The 19,252-nt window shown below is 40.1% G+C and overlaps 1 protein-coding gene across 2 annotated transcripts in view; it reads right to left on the bottom strand.

Moving 5' to 3' along the window:
• Window positions 1-19,252, bottom strand: part of DOK6 (docking protein 6) — a 254,684-nt gene that overhangs the window by 119,335 nt on the left and 116,097 nt on the right. For both annotated transcript variants that reach the window (XM_069005925.1, XM_069005927.1), the window contains exon 3: window positions 17,458-17,572. In XM_069005925.1, the coding sequence (XP_068862026.1) occupies window positions 17,458-17,572 (115 nt within the window). The remainder of the gene's footprint in view (window positions 1-17,457; window positions 17,573-19,252) is intronic.

A 19,252-nucleotide genomic window follows, 5' to 3' on the forward strand; every position in this document is an offset into this window, starting at 1 on the left:
TCAAGCATTCACGGGGCTTGCTTCACCATGCGCACGTGGGGCCGGGCAGACACCGCTGGGTCGCGCTGCTCTTGCCGCGCCTCACTCTGCTGCCGACACTGCAGCTCGCGTGGCTCTGCCCACACACAGGAGCTGCCTCGCTGCGGCTCGCAGATCGCTCGGTCCACATGGCCTGGGTCGCACCGTCCCTGAAGCAGTTTTAACTTTGCAAGGACACAGCTGACATTGCTCAACAGTCTCGGTAATTAAATAATATTCAAGAAAATATTCTTCCATTGGCATATATTTTGACTCAGAAATTAACTGTTTCCAAACGGTCTTCCAAAAGTCTTTGGTAAGAATTAAATTCCAAGAAACATAGAAAAAGTTCTTAAACAACCATGCCAGGAAGTGTTTCAGTTCCTTTTGAGCTTGAATTAAGCTGAAATTTACAAATTGTTGCTCAAGAATCTTTTCAAGTTTAAGATAAATGTCCATATGGGGCTCGGAGAGCCAAGAGTCTTTCCATGGTTCCTCCATAGTTTAGAGATGGAATAGCAAAACAAAAACAACAAATCAGTCGCTGTCCTTAGGGATCAGGGATCCTTCTGCTCACAATTCTCCACCATTTGTTACAGTGGGGATACTGTAACACGTGTATCAGACAAGGAGGCCCGTGGAAAGAAATATATATGGACCAGTTCTTGATAGATGTTTCAGAGAGATGTTTATTTCTCCAGCTGCATGGCCAGAGCTCTGCCAAGGAACTGCCACAATCACAGGACCTGAGGGTCCTTGCCCATGCAGGGGAACACAAAACAACCAATGGGGAACAAGGTTGACCACGGGCTATGGAAACCCCATGTTTCCCCCCCAGGGCCCCTCTCCCAGGACCACATGGCGGAGGGGGGGAGACCCCAACAGTGATACACATTCACAAATCCCAGGAGATCTGACCTATATTCCATGCAGATGATCAGAAGCCTTTTTATCTCAGCTGATACCTGGATTCCATTCCATTGTTAGCTAACTTGTGGATATCAAATGGAGTATTACACTAATCCCAAAGGGGAAGGAAGTAGAAATATGCCCAAACACAATAGCTATGAGTCAAGTAATTATATCTTCTATTATTTTGAGAGAAATTTTTAAAGTGGGGAAAAAAAGTGGAAAAAGGAAACAGTCTAGAATTTCACTACCTATGGACTTCTCTACTGGCATATTAGTACCAAGTCAGCAATGTCCCATACCAGTATTTTCCAGAAGAGCAGACTGAAAGGATTAGGAGTTTGAGTGAGTGATAAACAAAGTAAACAGATATGCTAAGAACCTGAGAGCCTTAGTATTGCTAGTGCCAAAGATAAAAAAACAAAGAAGAAAGGCAGGAAGGCAGGAAGGCAGGCAGGAAGGAAGGCAGACAGAAAGAAAGAAAGAGAAAGAAAGGCAGGAAGGCAGGAAGGCAGGAAGGCAGGAAGGCAGGAAGGCAGGAAGGCAGGAAGGCAGGAAGGAAGGAAGGAAGGAAGGCAGGAAGGAAGGAAGGAAGGAAGGAAGGAAGGAAGGAAGGAAGGAAGGAAGGAAGGAAGGAAGGAAAAGAAAGAAAGAGGAAGAAAGAAAGAAAGAGAGAAAAGAAGAGAAACAAAGTGATACACAATCACATAGGATTATCTTAAACTTGTTAACAATTCCTTGATATGCTTACATTTCTTTATAAATGTATTGGGTTTTCATGGCAAGGTTTTGGTAGTGAGGTGTGTTGGGAGAGGTGGTTTCTGTAAGAAAACACCAGAAGCTGCCCTAATGTTGACCAGAGTTCCAGCCATCTCCAAGGCAGACTTGCTTCCAGCCAAAACTGAGCCTATCAGCAATGTTGCTAGTGCCTCTGTGAAAAGACATTTAAGGTATGGTAATATATGATAGGAAGGAAAACATGAGAGAAACAGCCCTGCAGACACCAATGTGAAAGAAGGAGTGGGAGGAGGTGCTCCAGGTGCCAGAACAGACTGGGGTGAACACCATGGTTGCGCAGTTAGTGCTCCTGCAGCCTATGGAGGACCACCATGGAGCACAGAACAACCTGCAGCCTGTGGACGACCCCATGCTAGAGCAGGGGCACATGCCCGAAGAAAGCTGCAGCCTGTGGAGAACCTGTGTAGAGCCTGTGTAGGAGCAGGCTCTTGGCAGGAGCTGTAGCCCATGGAGAGGAACCCATGAAGGAGCAGGTTTGCTGGCAGGACTTGTGACCCCAGGGGGGACCCATGCTGGAGCAGCCTGTTTCTGAGGGACTGCACCCTGTGGGAGTGATCCGTGCTGAAGCAGCTCATGAAAAACTGCAGCCTATGGGAAGGACACACCTTGGAAACATTTGTGAAGGACTGCATACAGTGGGAAAAACCGCATGCTGGAGCAGGGGAAAAACATGAGGAAGGAGCAACAGATACAATATATTATGAATTGACTACAACCTTCATTCCCCATCCACCTCTGCTGCTCGGGGGAAGAGCTGGGAGTGAAGGTGAGCCTGCGAAGAAGGAAGAGGTGGGAGAAAGGTATTTTCAGTTCTTTTTTTTTGCTTCTCACTATCCTGCTTTGTTTCTGGTTAGCCCAAGTCTGTTTTGACAGTTTTGGTACTTCACAAGCAACTCCCTGTACTTACCTTAACTCATTAACTTTTTATTGTTTCTTCTCCTCCTGTCCTGCAGGGTAGGGGAATTGAGAGAGCAGGTTAGTGGGCACCTCTCAGCCAGCCAAGGTCAACCCACTACAACAAAACCACATGTTCTCTGTGTTCTAGATATGAACATTGGAAACAGAGGTAGTGCAGATTTCTTTTACCTAACAATACAGCCTGGATATTGCCACTGAACATGCCCTGCCTCCTTGCAGGTCTATTATCATGTTTCCCAGTAAGAGCAGGTGATCATGATTTTATATTGGCTATAGTGCAAATCAGATGAGAAGCATGGGGAATTTGCAGAGACGTGATGCTATCCTAACATAAAGCTGCACTATTTGCAGGCTAGAGCTGGCTTGCAGCCAAGGCTGGTAGGCATGAAGACATAACCAAAAAAATAATTCTTTATTGACTCTTCCCATCATCAGGCAATGAAAACTACAACCCATTGCAGATGACACACCTTAACAAGGTGCTAACATTTCTGCACAGTTTTAAGGGATAAGTCTCAAGACAAGTGATGATTTGCTCTAAAATGTGTTATTCCTAGAGCTGGTTGAGAGTTTTCTGAGTAAATTCAGATGCATCAAGACCTAAATGCACTGTCAGGAAACTAACCATCTCACTGCCTGGCAGGCTGCTGAAGAATCCACAACTTCAGCATCAGATGCAGTTGTATCACGTTGATGGGGGTCAGAAGCCTATTGACTGGGAAAGAATAACTACTCTGTGATAATCAAGCTCTGTAGTCTTGCCTGAATTTTGAAGGAAAACTTCTTGTTTGAATTTCCCTTTTACAAGAACATTTTAAAAATCTATTTTTAAATTGCAGTCTTTGGAATGCAGGAAGTTATAAATTTGAAACCATACCAATATACACTATTACATTTTGTGTGCTGGGTGCTAGAAAGTATCAGTCTAGGAAAGAAAATGAATCAATTTCTCCTGGGTTTACAAAAAAACTTCTTAAAATACTAAGTCTCATTCACTTTTTTTTCCCAAGTACCTACCACAGCAGATGCTCTTATAACAAATGACTCAATTAAAGAACACCACATGCATAATGCATGGCACAGACTAACCAACATGGAAAAGACAGGCTTTTGTTCTAGTTTCAACTATATATACTATGCCATTCTCTTTTCAACCTTAGAACTCCTGATACAGTTTTGTTTCTTTAAATTATGTTAAAAAAAACCTTAAAGAGGCAAGACACAATCCACCAGAAAATGGCCTCAAGTTGCATCAGGGGAGGTTTAGATTAGATATTAGGAAAAATTTCTTCACTGAAATGGTGGTCAGGCACTGGAATAGGCTGCCTAGGGAAATGGTGGAATCACCATCCTTGGAAGTGTGCAAAAGTTAAAAATTCACTTTTATGATCAACATAATAAAATCAGGGTAAGATACCTAAGAACCTGAACAGCATGTGGAAAAAGCAACCTTAAGTACGAAGATGATAGCACAAAGTCTTTTAGAAAATCCCACAGCCCTTTACACTGTGGAAAGAAAGTAAGGAATTACCTTGCTTACAGTGTAAGTAACAAATTAAAGTTGCTTAAAGTGTACAGTAACAAACGCTTATTGTGGTCTATTCTACAAACACCAGAGTGTTTAGAAACATGGATGTTTAAAAAGTAATTTTAAAATGAAGACATTAAGTTTGCTTGTAACCCTCATCCTTTTCAAGCACAATGTGTTGTTTCATAGCATGACACCATATTACAACCCCATACATGGATATTTTAGTAAAAGTAGATTCTATATCCACACATATATCTATAGTCAACGTTTAATACAGAGAAAAGTCCTCTGCCTGAGATTTTTTTCCAGACTTTGACACACTCATTTATCATCCAGTTAATGAAGTTATTCCAGTCCTTCTTCTGCAAACTACCAATTACAACTCAGAATATGAGGAAATGTTATGCATAAAACTCATCAAGATTCTCTGATGGTTTTCTGTAATCCTTTAATTATTGCATGTGAATGCCTTCTGGCAGTGTAAAGCAGGCCAATATTTTTAAAAGCCAGGTGTGGATAGCATGAAGGCATGTTAAAATAGGGAGTGTCTTATTGCTTTACCTTCTAATAAAGTGTGTTTACAAGACAGGAAGTACATTTGGACTTTCATATTTACAATATGATTAAAAAATATTTTAATTTAATTTATGGTAAGAGTTAAACAAAAGGATCTCCGTATCTTTGTTTCATAGGACTAGAAGCTATTTATGGCACAGTACTTTTATCAAAACCACTAAGAATCCCAAAATGAGATCAGAAAGAAATCTTGTTGTACACAGATGCACAGCATACTAGCATTTTCAGATTTCAGTTTAAGGTAAACAGTCAGAGGCTAAGAAAAAACTTTAGTGTTTTTTTTTTTTTTTTTTAGCCAAATGTTAGACCATGTTGCTACTCTGCATTTTTATGGGCTTCTGTTATCTCAGTAACACATACTTTGTTCTAGTATAAAACATTGTCATAGCTTAGCAAGCATAGTCCCGGAAGGGATGTCCTTGCCAAGGGGTGCTTACAGTTTCCTCTGGGACCTGATAGAACCTATCAGCTGGCCTGTTTGAATATGGACAATTCTTTAAGCCACTTAAAGTTGTGACTGCCTCTGTGATCCACACTTAAGAATAGACAAACTCCCCCCCAAGCTCTCTCTCGTTTCCGGCGCTGGCACAGGTGGCTGCAGGGCCCGAGCAGGGACCATGGCCATCCTGGAGTCCATGGACCTGTTCCAGCTGTGGAACCCCCCCCACTGCCTTGCCGTGGGCAGCCGGAGCGCCTAGGAACTCCCCCCCCTCTCCACTGCGATAAGAAAAATTCAACATTCCAGCTGCAAGGCCGAGGTGAGATTAACCCTTTTATTGCTGTGAAGAGCTGAAAACCTGAGGGAAGAGAAAGAGGAGATGCTTAAAGCTGAAATTCTGTTGTGAAGCTATGATATATCAGAGTATCCCGTTGTAATTTCATGAAGGTATGGGGGGTGGAGTGTTCAACTCATAAGCAAAAGCACCTGCGCTGAGATAGGCAGATGCTGACGCAGCTGTAATTTTATGAGAAGTTTGAACAGGGAGAGATGGAAGTGATGAGGACTTTTGCTCCAAATGGGAAAGGAGAAAACCTCAGTTCCTAGAGATACTCTCAGAGATAGTCCTAAAGATGAAGATGAGGAGGACCCTTTGCTCCCAGGGAAGGAGAAGGGCCTCTGTTTTTTTGTTTCTGAACGGCTCAACCTTAAAATTGTACCCCAAAAACCTTCAAGTGTGGACCCTCGAAAGCAGTTGTGGGAAAAGCTGCAAGTCGGGGGAAGGGACTCGCATGCGAGCAGAGAGACTCCTCTTCCAAATGGACTGAACAAAGTTATTTGGAAGTGGGCGGCTGTCTCGTTGTGATAATGTTTTCATAGCACGAGCAAGAAGAGACTTCTCTTTCTAAATGGACTGAACAAGGTTATTATGGAAGTGGTAAACAGACTGAACATCTTAAGGGTTGTCTTTTTACATTGTCAGTGGGAGAAGGGAGGAAGGTGGGGGGAGGAGAGTTCTGAAGGTGTTATAATTTTTTTTTCCCTTCTTTTAGGTCTGTTAATAAACTTCTTTATATTCTTTCAAGTTTGGTGTCTGCTTTGCGTTTCTCCTAATTCTTATCTCACAGAAGATAAACAGTAATGAGTATTTTGGGCCAAACCACTACACTAAATTGGTGTTTCTGCCTGGTTACAAACCCAACCCGCGACAAACATAGAGCTTGCAGATACTAAAAAGTTCATTGACTTTTAAGAGCTTACAAAAAAACCCTCCATAGTACCAAAACCCAAAACAACAAGTGAGCAACTAAGATGCTTTCTATTAAAGTCCAACAAACAATTCTGTAACTTCACGTGCCTGAAATCCTAGACTTCATCATCACTAACCCAACTCCACTCCATGCTTACTCGGAAAGGCAACTGTATGTTGAAGTTCTAGGGCAGTTCCCTTTGTCTTTTGAATTTGCTCAGTTTCTGCAGGCAGGAATTTTTTTTTCTGATCTTTTATTCTCAAGAAGTTCTACATACACTCTAAAACAGATAATTCCTCGTTATCTTAGCAATCTTCTTTGGCTTTTGTTCCTATGGGAACAGTTTATATTTCATATAAATTTAAATTCCTTCAAGTAAAACTGTGATAAGGAAAGCACTTAAGTGTCTACATTGTAATATATTTGTCCAGGACAAAAGAGTAATACTTCTCTACTTAGGATGATAGAATGGCTTGGGTTGGAAGAGACCTTAAACATCGAGGCTGACAGGTCAGTAGTTACTGGGGTCCTCATTTCTACTTTTTTAAAAGATAGATACAAGGTTTCTTTTCCTTCAGTCACCTAGGACTTGGCCTGACTGCCATAACTTTCCAAGTATCATGAAGAGTACATATCTAGATCCACTATGTTAGACATTATTAAAGAGTCTCCAGACAAGTTTACAGTATGTGAATAGCAAGGGGACCTGAATCCTTATCACCTCTGCAATTTACACAACTATATAATCAACATTTAGGGAACAAAAACAAATTTCAACCTCCAGAGGTTTTGACTTTCAAAGTCTAAACTTTAGGGCTTCCCATATTGCAGTCTTAGAGCAAGTTTACCTTTCCCAATTCCTGCATGTAGAAATGTTACAGCTTTCCTACTTATTTTGTCACAGCACCTGTGCATGCTCCTGCTAGGCTAGAAGTTAACCTTATTTCCTTCCTGTCCCACATTTGCCCTCTGAACTAAGAAGGCAGCAGCATTCCCAGCTCAGGGACCTGCCTAGAAGAAGTGCTGAAAAGATGGTGACCATTTGTGCGTCTACTATTTTCAAATTTAGTATTTTACTAAAAAAAACAAAAAAGAGTTTGTTTTCCCCAAATATTTTTAAAATGTTAATTAATTTTAGAACTAAGTCTGCAGTCAGTTAATAACCTAGAAGTGACTGAAAAGGATGGAAACCAACAGTGTAGAACCTGTTCCATCCGCAGCTATATCCTGAAGACTGAGTATAATTTTCTGCATTCATTCCATATGGCAGTAATACATTACCAGTATGTGTCAGAAAATTGTAACACTGTAGTTCACACAGATAACCAAGAAAAATGAGGATCAACCATCAACCAAGCGCAATGAGAGGCAGAATCCAAATACTTTTACTTCATATATGTTAAAGTCATAACAGAGATGCCTATTTATAGGCAAAATGAAAAAAAAAAAAAAAAAAAGAAAGAAGAAATTAAAACTCATTATTAATGAAAAGGGAACTATTTGTCCAGAAAAAAAGAATATGCATTCTAAGTAAATTTTAACATTTATTACTATGACTCAGACTGAACTTTGCCCTAAAAGTGGATAATGTTTCAAATATTATGATAAAAAAGGGAGAATGGAAGAATCCAGAGCAACATATTTAACTTCATGTAATGCCTGTCTTTTCACTCTTTTTTGGATCTCAGACAATGTGGTACATGTGGAAGTGAGAGCATGCATCTGATCTCCAATAAGCCATATGTTTTATAGAGAGGGCAGGTTCCTTTCTCTCTATATATAATTAAACAAAACAGAAAATAGAAAAGCCAGGGTCATAAATTTTCATATAACAATCCCTGACACCTTAACAGTGAAATATATCACGTTTCAGAATAGTTTCAAGTACTTTGGTTTATTTTTCTGCATTCAAAATGTGAACTTTGTATTCTTCTTTCCAGTGCCCAAACAGCATTTAGGAAGCTGTTCTTCACTTTCACCACCTCCATGACCCTGGAGCTTCAAAGTCACAAAAATAACAGCAAAAAGTGAAATTTAATCTGGTTATTTTTAAATATCAATATTAATATTTTTAAGCTTTATTTTTAAATCTTATGTAGTCGTTTGTATTGTTAGTCATAACAGCAAGTATGAGCATTGATGTTTCTTCTCAAAGGTTCAAAGTTTCACTGTAATTTTAATCCAAAACCTCCAGGCTTCTTAACTGTCAAAGGATATAGTAATATAAGTTACATCTAATACTCCACTGATATCTGCCAAACTCTTTCAGCACATAGTGGTTTTGCTTGTGAAAAGCCCAGCTCATGATCAGTAGTAATCTTCCAATACCCCAAAAGCTTTTCAGTACAAACATGAAATGAACTTGTGCCTTTTCAAATGATACCATCATTGCATTTTTTTGTTAAGAAAAGAAAGCAACACCAACAAATGGTGAAAACAGATTTAAAAAGAAAAATACATATGAACCAAAAAGAAACCCACATTGCTGACCACATTGCCACTTGGCACCAGCAGACTTTCAATTTCAACGAAGTAAAACGTTTTTTTGGAGAGTTATGACAAGACTTGCTTATCACAGTTTGACTGCACTCAAAAGAAGCCAAAAGCACAAGAACCCAGAAGAAAAAGCCAGTTTATGTTGCAGATGTATAAAAGAGTTTTATCAAGGTAACCATCACAGAAGCAAGACATTCAAGAAATAAAAACGGTGAGTTGAGCCAAAACAACCACAAGAATGGATAAACCCCTAAACCAGAATTTTCAAATAGAGTAGCTGATAGACACTTTGCAATAACCCAATTCTATTTTCCCCAGGACTTGAATAGTGAAAGTTTTAAGGGAAAGCCAAAGTATAACCTCTTAAAAATAATGAAGATATTTTTTGGTTGTAATGACTCTAGGGCTGCAGTTCATGCATGCCTGGAAAGAAAGAAACCCCTTCAAATAATCTACTTCTATACAGAGTGGGGCATTGTAGTGAAGAGAACCCAGAAAAATGTCAGTGTCCTGGGGGATTTCTGTATTTGTTTAACAGTGGCAGTTTTAAGATTTCTCTGTGATTTTGCCCATTATGTTACAACTCATTCTATTCTCAAATCACCAAAATCAGCTCTCAGCTCTAATTTGTCTCTCTTATCTCTGTCTCCATAATATTTTCAACCCCCTTAATTTTTATTTTTTTTAGCACTAGGTTTAAAAGTTCATCAGTTTTCATCACATTCTGTCATTTAGAAATCAAAATAGATTTAAAAAAACCTGTGCTGGAGGGTCCACTAAGCATAAAATGCCCAGAGATTTTTAGTATTTTAGTATTTTGCTGTCATCACTAAAGGAAAAATCAAGCCCCCATATGGTCTGTCCCTGACTAGTGCAAATCAGAAACAGCATTCCTTGAAAGCTAGCTATTATTCAGGTACAAGCCTTGTCATGCTAGCAACTTCCAAAACAGTACCATAAACTTCTAGCTTTAATCAGTACTCATGCCATCCAATTTCATTTTGTTGCTGGTCCTGCACAGCCACCATTTCTCACTGCGTCGTATCTACAAGATTTGTGAGAGTTTAAAATGCATTTCAGAACACCTGTCTCAGTTCAGACACTTGTCTTACAGTCACATTACAGATATCAGGCATGCAGGTAGAAGAGCTTCTTAACGGATACATGCATCCAAACGTGGCTGTAACTACACAAAAAGTGACAGCACACCTACCTGAAGAAAAAAAGCAACAACAATAACAAAAATCTCCAATCAAGCAAGACCCACCCTAACAATATTTTTAGTAAAGGAATCAGGGAAAGTCAGCACGTCAGACCCAGTAGCTGGAATCCAGAGCTAAAAGACCTTCTCCACTTGCTTGATTATACACTGCAGAGTGCAGAAAAAAACCCCCAGAATTTCACAGTTCTCAATTTTAAGAAAAATCACAAAAATTCCCTTAATGGCAATAACTTTCACATGATTTTCAGGAAGGGTCAGATTGAGACCATAGCATGTTCCTTGTTAGGGCAGCAGCAATTTCCCATAGTTTGAAGAAGAATTCCCACTCCTTAGAGTCTGTCATAGGTTCACCAAGTTATAGACTACTTTTCATGTTACTTAATCAGCCCTGACTTCTCATTAGTTTACTTCCATTGAAACAATTTTCATGGTAACAGAGACTGCCCACTAGAGCAGATGTCAGAAACAGATATAGTGACAGCAAGAAGCTTCCCTTTCTTCCTGGAGAGGGATAATTCTTCTTTAAAGACGTGTTATCCCATGCTTTTATTCAGGGAACTGTAATATATGAGATTGATTTGCTCTTCAAAATATTTCAATAGGGCTTCAGAATTGAACACATTTCTACAGCTGGTGTAGATGTTGGGAGCACTGGTAGTAGTGAGGGGAACAGGTAGGTGATAACAAAAGCATATGGAGGATTTGGATTTATCTATAGAATGTTTTCATTAGCAAATGAAGATTACCAACAATTAGATGTATCTAAGATTACTAATTTGGTGAAATTCTAATGGAAGTATAGGGGTTACAGCCCACCCAGAGCTCAGACTTGTCTGTTGCTGCCTTGAAGACAATAAGCAAGATGAGGGACTAAAAACTGCAGGAGCTTAGGAAGAAACCACAGGCTCTGAGCCAGCACACCCAGTGGGCTGGTATCACAGCTCTCAGGCTTTCTGGGGAGAACCAAAGTGTTCTGCATCTTTAGAGACCTATTTTGAAACAGAATAGTATTTTATTGTGCTTAATTCCACAATTAAGAAAGCCATGTGCCAGAAAAATGTGCTGCTTTTCATCATGTGGACTTTAAGACTGTGTAGAGGAGAAGGTATCAGCTCATACTATCAAACCCAAAATGATACCATTATTTAAAATCATTTCCTTGTACAACACTGACAAAACCCCTCCCACTGTTCAAAAGCCCTAAAATCAACTCAGCTTTGAGTATTCCTTTCTCCTTGTCTCCAAGAAATTATTGACTCCATGCTCAGCAGACCTTTTGTCATGGGTTTAATGTTATTGTTCTTCCATCTGCCTCTGGAAATCAAGATGACGAGAAACAAGGTATCTGCTTCTGTATATTCAGAGGTGTCATGGCAGAAAAATGTTCAAATTATGAAACTCGGGTCCTAAAAAATTCAAGGTCAAGCAGTTATGATTCTAGAAGATTTTCGCTTGAGTCAAAACCACCTGAGTGTTTTTTTGACACGGAAGCCATGGGAAAGAAGAGGGATTAGTAAAGTGATTGTGTTAATCAAAGAAGTGGCAAGAAGATTTGCCAAAATAAACACCATTGTGTGTACATCACTATACACTGTGAGGCTGTTAAAAGTCTATGCATTTTCCAATATAAACCAGTGCTACTAAAGCAAGAGAAGGAAAAGAACCCATTTTAAGTAACAAGCAGTTCTCCAAATATTCCTTAAATTTTGTTAAGTTTCATAAAGGTAAGCAGAGCACTTGGCACATTTTAGCAGCAGTAAAAATGGTAACAGTTTGTCATGGCTTAGCTAGCATAGTCTCGGAAGTGATGTTCTCTCAAAGGAGTGCTTACAGCTTTCCCCATGACCTGATAGAACCTATCAGCTGGCCAGTTTGAATATGGACAATTCTTTAAGCCACTTAAAGTTGTGACCGCCTCTGTGATCCACACTTAAGAACAGACAAACTCCCCCCCAAGCTCTCTCTCGTTTCCGGCGCTGGGACAGGTGGCTGCAGGCCCTGTGTGGGGGCCAGTGGGCCCAGCCCAGGCCCTGCTCGGGCCAGGCCACGGCCATCCTGGAACTGATGGGCCGGGTTCCACCCGTGGAACCCCCCCCAGCAGGGCTGTGGGCAGCCAGAGCGGCTCGGCTACCCCCCACTGTGGCCAAGATTTCAGCAAAGTGGCACCTCTGTCCGGCAGAGGTCAGGTGACCAACAGCGATAAGCCACATTCCAGCTGCAAGGCCGAGGTGAGATTAACCCTTTTATTGCTGTGAAGAGCTGAAAACCTGAGGGAAGAGAGAGAGGAGATGCTTAAAGCTGAAAGTCTGTTGTGAAGCTATGATATATCAGAGTATCCTGTTGTAATTTCATGAAGGTATGGGGGGTGGAGTGTTCAACTCGTGAGCAAAAGCACCTGCGCTGAGATAGGCAGATGCTGACGCAGCTGTAATTTCATGAGAAGTTTGGACAGGGAGAGATGGACTAGATGAGGACTTTTGCTCCAAATGGGAAAGGAGAAAACCTCAGTTCCTAGAGATGCTCCCAGAGATAGTCCTAGAGATGAAGATGAGGAAGACCCTTTGCTCCCAGGGAAGGGGAAGGGCCTCTGTTCTTAGAGATGAAATGTTCCCAGAGATGGGTGAAGAGAACTTTTGTTTCTGAACAGCTCAACCTTAAAATTGTACCCCAAAAACCTTCAAGTGTGGACCCTCTAAAGCAGTTGTGGGAAAAGCTGCAAGTCGGGGGAAGGGACTCGCATGCGAGCAGAGAGACTCCTCTTCCAAATGGACTGAACAAAGTTATTTGGAAGTGGGCGGCTGTCTCGTTGTGATAATGTTTTCATAGCACAAGCAAGAAGAGACTTCTCTTTCTAAATGGACTGAACAAGGTTATTATGGAAGTGGTAAACAGACTGAACATCTTAAGGGTTGTCTTTTTACATTGTCAGTGGGAGAAGGGAGGAAGGTGGGGGGAGGAGAAGAGTTCTGAAGGTGTGGTATAATTTTTTTTTTCCTTCTTTTAGGTCTGTTAATAAACTTTATATTCTTTCAAGTTTGGTGCCTGCTTTGCATTTCTCCTAATTCTTATCTCACAGAAGGTAAACAGTAATGAGTATCTTGGACCAAACCACTACACTAAATTGGTGTTTCCGCCCGGTTACAAACCCAACCCGCTACAAAGTTCCTTGTGAGAAGACATAATTCACTGTGGAAATGACCTGGAAAAGAAATTTTATTTTGGACTGTATCCTCCTAGTTCAGAAAGCACAAAAGATTTGGAGTTCAAGAGAGTCAGATTTTAGTGAAACAAAACAGTGTATCTCTCTCATCTGAAAGACATGATGCAGTCTATACTGCTTAGATAGACTAAAGGCATGGAGAAAGGCAAGCTGATTGAAACTCCACTATATCCACAGCAAAGATTTGTAGTCTTTCAGAAACAGCAAGTTATCTCTGACACTGTTATAGCTCCATCTTCTCTGTATTCTCAGACCACGTAAGCAATAAGATCCTCTGAACTAATTTTTCTCCAGGTTGAACAGGCCCAGCTCTCAGTCTCTCTTCACATGTCACGTGTTCCTGACTCTTGGTGCCATCCCCTGGATTCACTCCAGCAATATTATGCTGAGTGCACAAAACTGGACATAGTAGTCCAGATGTGGTCCTACAAGTGCTGAATAAAAGAGAAGGATCACTTCCCAGTACTTGCTGTCAAGATCCTAACTAATGCTGTCCAGGGCATGTAATGCACCAGGACCCCGGAGCCTTTCCTGCAGAGCTGCTTCCCAACAGCTGGCACCAAGCCTGCCTTGTGGCTGGGATTACCACAAACCAGGGAAAAGCTTTTGTTCTTGCTGAACCTCATGAAGTTTATGTCAGCCTAGTTCTCCAGCCTGTCCAGGTCCCTCTGTCAGCGGCCCTTCCTTCCCAGTTAGGGTCACCCCCACCTGGTGTCACCTGCAAACTTGCCAAGAGTACCCTCCACCTCATCATGCAGACTATCAATGAAGGTGTTGAATGGTGTTGGTCCCAGCAATAATCCCTGAGGGATCCACTACCTACTGGCTGCAAGATTGGTTTCACAAGCTTGGCTTTTTAAGTCCAGCCTAATTTCTGTCCACATCATAGTGCCTTTATTCATCCTATGTCCCACCAGTTTTGGGGACTATGGAGAAAGCTACAGAGGGTGTCAAAGACCATTAAAATCAAGGTATATAAGAACCACTGCCTTTCTTTTGCCAGACACATAATCATAGCAAACAAATATGATTTGCATATGGGAAATAGTTTTGCTAATCCCATTCACTTTGCTGTTCTTCATGTGTTTACACATGAGTGGTTCCAACAGTGTTCTCAGGGACTGAGGTGAGGCTGACTGGAGTACAGTTATCTGGATCCTCCTTCTTGTCATTCCTGACAATCAAGTTCCACTGACTTATGTATGAAATCCAAGTGATTTAAGTGATGCCTGACTATGCCTCCCATTACTGAGGATACTGCTTCATGTCCAAGGGCTCAGAAACCTGGAAGGCCTGAGGACAAACCTTGCAAGTGAAACCCACAGTATAAAATGTACCTTAGCCTTTCCCATGACCCTTGTCACTACATTGACTGCTCCAGTGAGCAATGGACCCACGCTTACTTAGCCTTCATTTTTCTCCTGATGTACTTTAAGAAACCTTTTCTATCTTGCACTTCCCTGAGCTGGAGCTTTCCCAACTCCATTCCTGTATAAATAGACAATGCATCTGTATCTCTCCCAAGTAGTTGTCTCTGATCCATTGTGGTGGTGTTTTTTTTTTTTTTTGTTTGTTTGTTTTTGGTTTGGGTTTTTTTTTTTTTTGTGTTTGAGCTGAATCAGGAGCTCCATGTCCATTCATACTGGTCTTCTGTAAAGCTTGTCTTCTGAGAATGGAGAGGACATTCTTGTGCTCAGAGTATGCTGTTCTTGCAGATTGGATAGCACTCCTGGGCTCCTTTGCCCTTCAAGGATTCACAGGATCCTGCCAAGCACATCCCTAAACAAACATCTCCCCTCATCACATTATTGATCATCTGTATCAAGAAATTATCTTCAATCTGTTCCAGAAATCTGGATTGCTTGTGTTCAGACTTACTGGCCTTCCATAGTTACTATTGTGGTTAAAGACACCCAAGAATACCAACGTCTGGGACTATGAGGCTTTTTCCTCCTGCCCTAAGACTGCTTCATCTGCTTTTTCTTGTTGATAAGAAGGTCTAGAGCAGACCCCTACTACAACATCACCTGTCTTGGTCTGAATGTTGATCTCTGACCACAAGCTCTCCACTTGTTTGCCATTTCACCCACTGTCCACTCAAAACACACCTCTGTATAGAGCCTAAAGGGAGAGCATCTCATACTGATATCCTGTTAGAACCTTAAGGTATAGGAGCCTTGTATATACAACTGGGTTCAAGGTTAACGAGTTGCATCATGCCTGTTACAGAAGAAAGGGATGAGTGGGCCAGACATGCTGAACTTCCTTAGGTTTGCCCCTTCTTTGGTAAACAAATATTGAAGTTATGATTTGCCATCATTCTTTTCAAATATACCTGAACTATAGTAATTCTAGGGAAGGAACAAGATCTTTTCATTAGAGAACAAGGGGAATGCATGCGTAGGCAAATGCAAAAGTTTCCACAGAACAGACTTTAGTGCTGTTGGAATATAATGAAAATATTTTTATTCAATTATTAATCATAATATAGAGTCACTATTAATTCTACGCATTAGAAATCAAATCTTTAATGTGGACTACTTATCTAATGATCTCTTAAACTGGTTGTAGACAGACACAGATTTTATATGTGTGTCTTTAAACTTAAATTAATTAACAAACAAAACTGTCAATCCATCTTTCATGATGGATATCACTGTTATATATATATATCACTGGATATATATATCACTGTGATATATGTATCACTGGATATCACATATCACTGCTTGCAATATTTGATCCAAAATCTACATAATTCATGACCTTTCACACTTTTAACTTCCTCCACATTTCTCAGATTTTTTTTCACTGTATTTAATTTATTATTTAGACTGTACATGATGCAATGTTTACATGATAATATTAATATAGAATTGTAGAATATCCAGAGTTGGAATGGACCCACAAGGATCATTGAGTCCAACTCCTGGCTCTGTGCAGGACAGTGCCAAGAGTCACATCATGTGCCCAAGAGTATTTTCCAAATGCTCGAACTGTCAGGCTGGTGCTGTGACCACTTTCCTGCAGAGCCTGTGTTAGTGCTCAACCACCCTCAGGATGAGGAACCTTTTCCTAATTCCAACCTAAACCTCCCCTGACACAATTTCGGGCCATTCCCTCGGATCCTGTCCCTGGTCACCAAAGAGAAGAGATCAGTGCCTGCCCCTCCTCTTCCTCTCACAAGGAAGTTGTAACTGCAGTGAGGTCTGTCCTCAGTCTCTTCCAGACCAAGTAACCTCAGCCACTTCTCATATAGCTTCCCCTCTAGGACCTTGACCATATATACATAATATTATATATACATAATATTATATACATATTGTTTTTTAAAAAAACCCCATATATATATAGTACTATTATTTTAAAATGCACAGTTTCAAATATGTTACTAAAAAAGCACAAACTTTGTCATTAATGAATTTCCCCCTATTTTTAAAAACTTTTTTCTGTTAAAGTGTGCCCTAGGACATAGATGTGTACAACTGTACTTTCAAACCAGAAAATAGCGCACTCAATTGTGTCGTGTTCAGCGTCTCACAAGTAACTACCTGCCATTATGTACCATAATGCCAAAGTCTTGCTCTCAACTCATTCATTATGCAGTGGAGTCATTCAAACCACAGACTGCTTGACACCCTGCTTTAAAATATCCTGGGCTTTTAGCTGATATTTGCCTCTTATTTGCAATGGCATGATAATTACTAGTTCAGTAAGTGCCTATAGCAATGCTTGTTAAAAAAAGAATGTTTCACATCTTGACTTAATAACATCTTACAGGTTTTTTTTTACTAGGATTTACAAGTTTAGCTGGAAACCTCCAGTCTTTAGACCCTCTGCAGTCAAAGAAAAGTAATGGAAAAAAGAGCTCTGTCATATCCCTAATACCTCTCAACATATATTTAAAAAAAACCTGTACCAAATCCCAAAAGGCATGAACCCCATGCTCCAGTTTTTTGTTTACCACAAAATTCTTTAAGCTAAGAATTTATATCTGGCATTTTGAGTTAATTCATCCAAGCCAGACTTTGATGTGTAACTTGATTTCTTCAAGCTAGAGGTGAAGCACCAATTTCTTACCTGACTCACACGCAAATGTCTTTGATGTCTCATCATGAAAGATAATTGCCACTGCATGCTTCTTTGTCTCTCGCGGCAATCTGGTTATGTTTTTGATATTGTGCAGCTCAGTTACCTTAAAATGAAGAAAAATATTTTAGACCAGTGTATAAATACTACAAATAAAAATATTAACCTTAACTGCTCAATTTTTACTCTAAACTGTTTTTCCCCTGTCCCAGTTTCAGCCAGGACAGGGTTAATTTTTCACAGTAAGCAGGAGAAGTGTGTGGCGAAGGCCCAGATTTTATTCCATACCACCTCACTCATTGCCAGGGGTGGGAGTAAGGAACTCTCTCTCCTTCCAGTGGGGAGAAAGCATGGTGCGGAAGAGCCAGGTATTGTTGCAGGCTTTTCCATGTAAATTGTTTCTTTGTCCTATACCTTGTGCTATTTATATTGTTGTTATTACTGTTCATTTTCTTGCCTCATTGTTGTTTCTAGTAAATCATTCTTATCTCAACCTGTGATTTTCAGCTTTTGTGCCTCCAATTCTCAACTCCATCTCAACAGAGGGGGAAGGGGAGGAGAAGGGGGAAGCGAATGAATAGCAGTGTGGTTTTGAGTCCTGGTGGGAGAACTAAACTGGGGAGTACCATTCCTAAACCACGACACCCCCTAAGGTTATTTATATTTATGATCTTTGCAACTGATAAAACCACACAAATAGGTAGAGTCTTAAGTTGCAAAACTTAACTCTAATAACTCTATTTCTCTAATAAATAAATTTCTGCAAAACTCTACTTCTCCAATAAAGTCATACTTGGAAACAGTTCACAATGACATCAAGTCAGCCTTGGGATTTTCTATAATCTATTTTTCAATTTCTATATTCATACAACTTGGACCAGTTTCAGAAGCTGCATCAAATAGAAAACCTAATGTTAAAACAACAGTGCTTCATTAGTTACGGGAGGTAACTCAACTAATATGTCAAATAGTATCACTACATTTGTAAGGATAGATCCCCATGTGTCTTTAAAATGTATCTGTCATCCTCAAAAGAACTCAAACTTTTATTTTCTAAATATTTGAAAAGCTTATCAACAATAAAATACTCTTGCAGCAAATTTACAACATAAAAAATTCAATCTATTTTCCTTTCCTTTTCTTTTGATGAAAGTAGATAACTACAATTAACACAAATGGAAGAAAAATATGTTATTCCAACCAGAGCTGGTGGCACAGTCTATCTTAAACTGATTAGCACTTTATATTATAAAATCTTCTTCTCAGTATCTTGGAACTCTGGGCAAACCTTATCTGTTTAGACGTAGTTTTTTTCAGGCAGGACATTTGCCTCAGGCAGAATTAATTTCTAAAAAAATGTCATCCATATGAGTCAGGACATCTATGCCTACAGAAAAAAATGGACTGAATGTAGGTGGGGGTTTTTTGTTTGTTTTGCTTTGTAATTGTTATGCTCCCAGTGTACAGTTCCAGCACTCCTTTTCACATGCTGAAAACAATGTTTTTAAAGCAGAAGAGATTTTATATGGTAGAGTAAAAAAATGGAACACGCTGGGGCAAAGACATTTCAATAAAATACTGATAGCAGATGAGCAGTGAGAGGCATCCAACCAGCAAAAGAAACTGAGACAAAGCGTGAAGTGGAATGTGTATGTGCTGACAAACTTGAGACCAAACTGAAGACTGCTATAGAGTCTGTCTTGACAGCCTTCAGCAAAACTCACTCCAGTTTGTCAATATCTCTGTTGTAACAGGTGGGCCAAAACTGGATGTGGTACTATAAATA

The sequence above is a fragment of the Aphelocoma coerulescens genome, chromosome 2, assembly GCF_041296385.1.
Source record: "Aphelocoma coerulescens isolate FSJ_1873_10779 chromosome 2, UR_Acoe_1.0, whole genome shotgun sequence".
In the NCBI taxonomy this organism is placed as follows: Eukaryota; Metazoa; Chordata; class Aves; order Passeriformes; family Corvidae; genus Aphelocoma; species Aphelocoma coerulescens.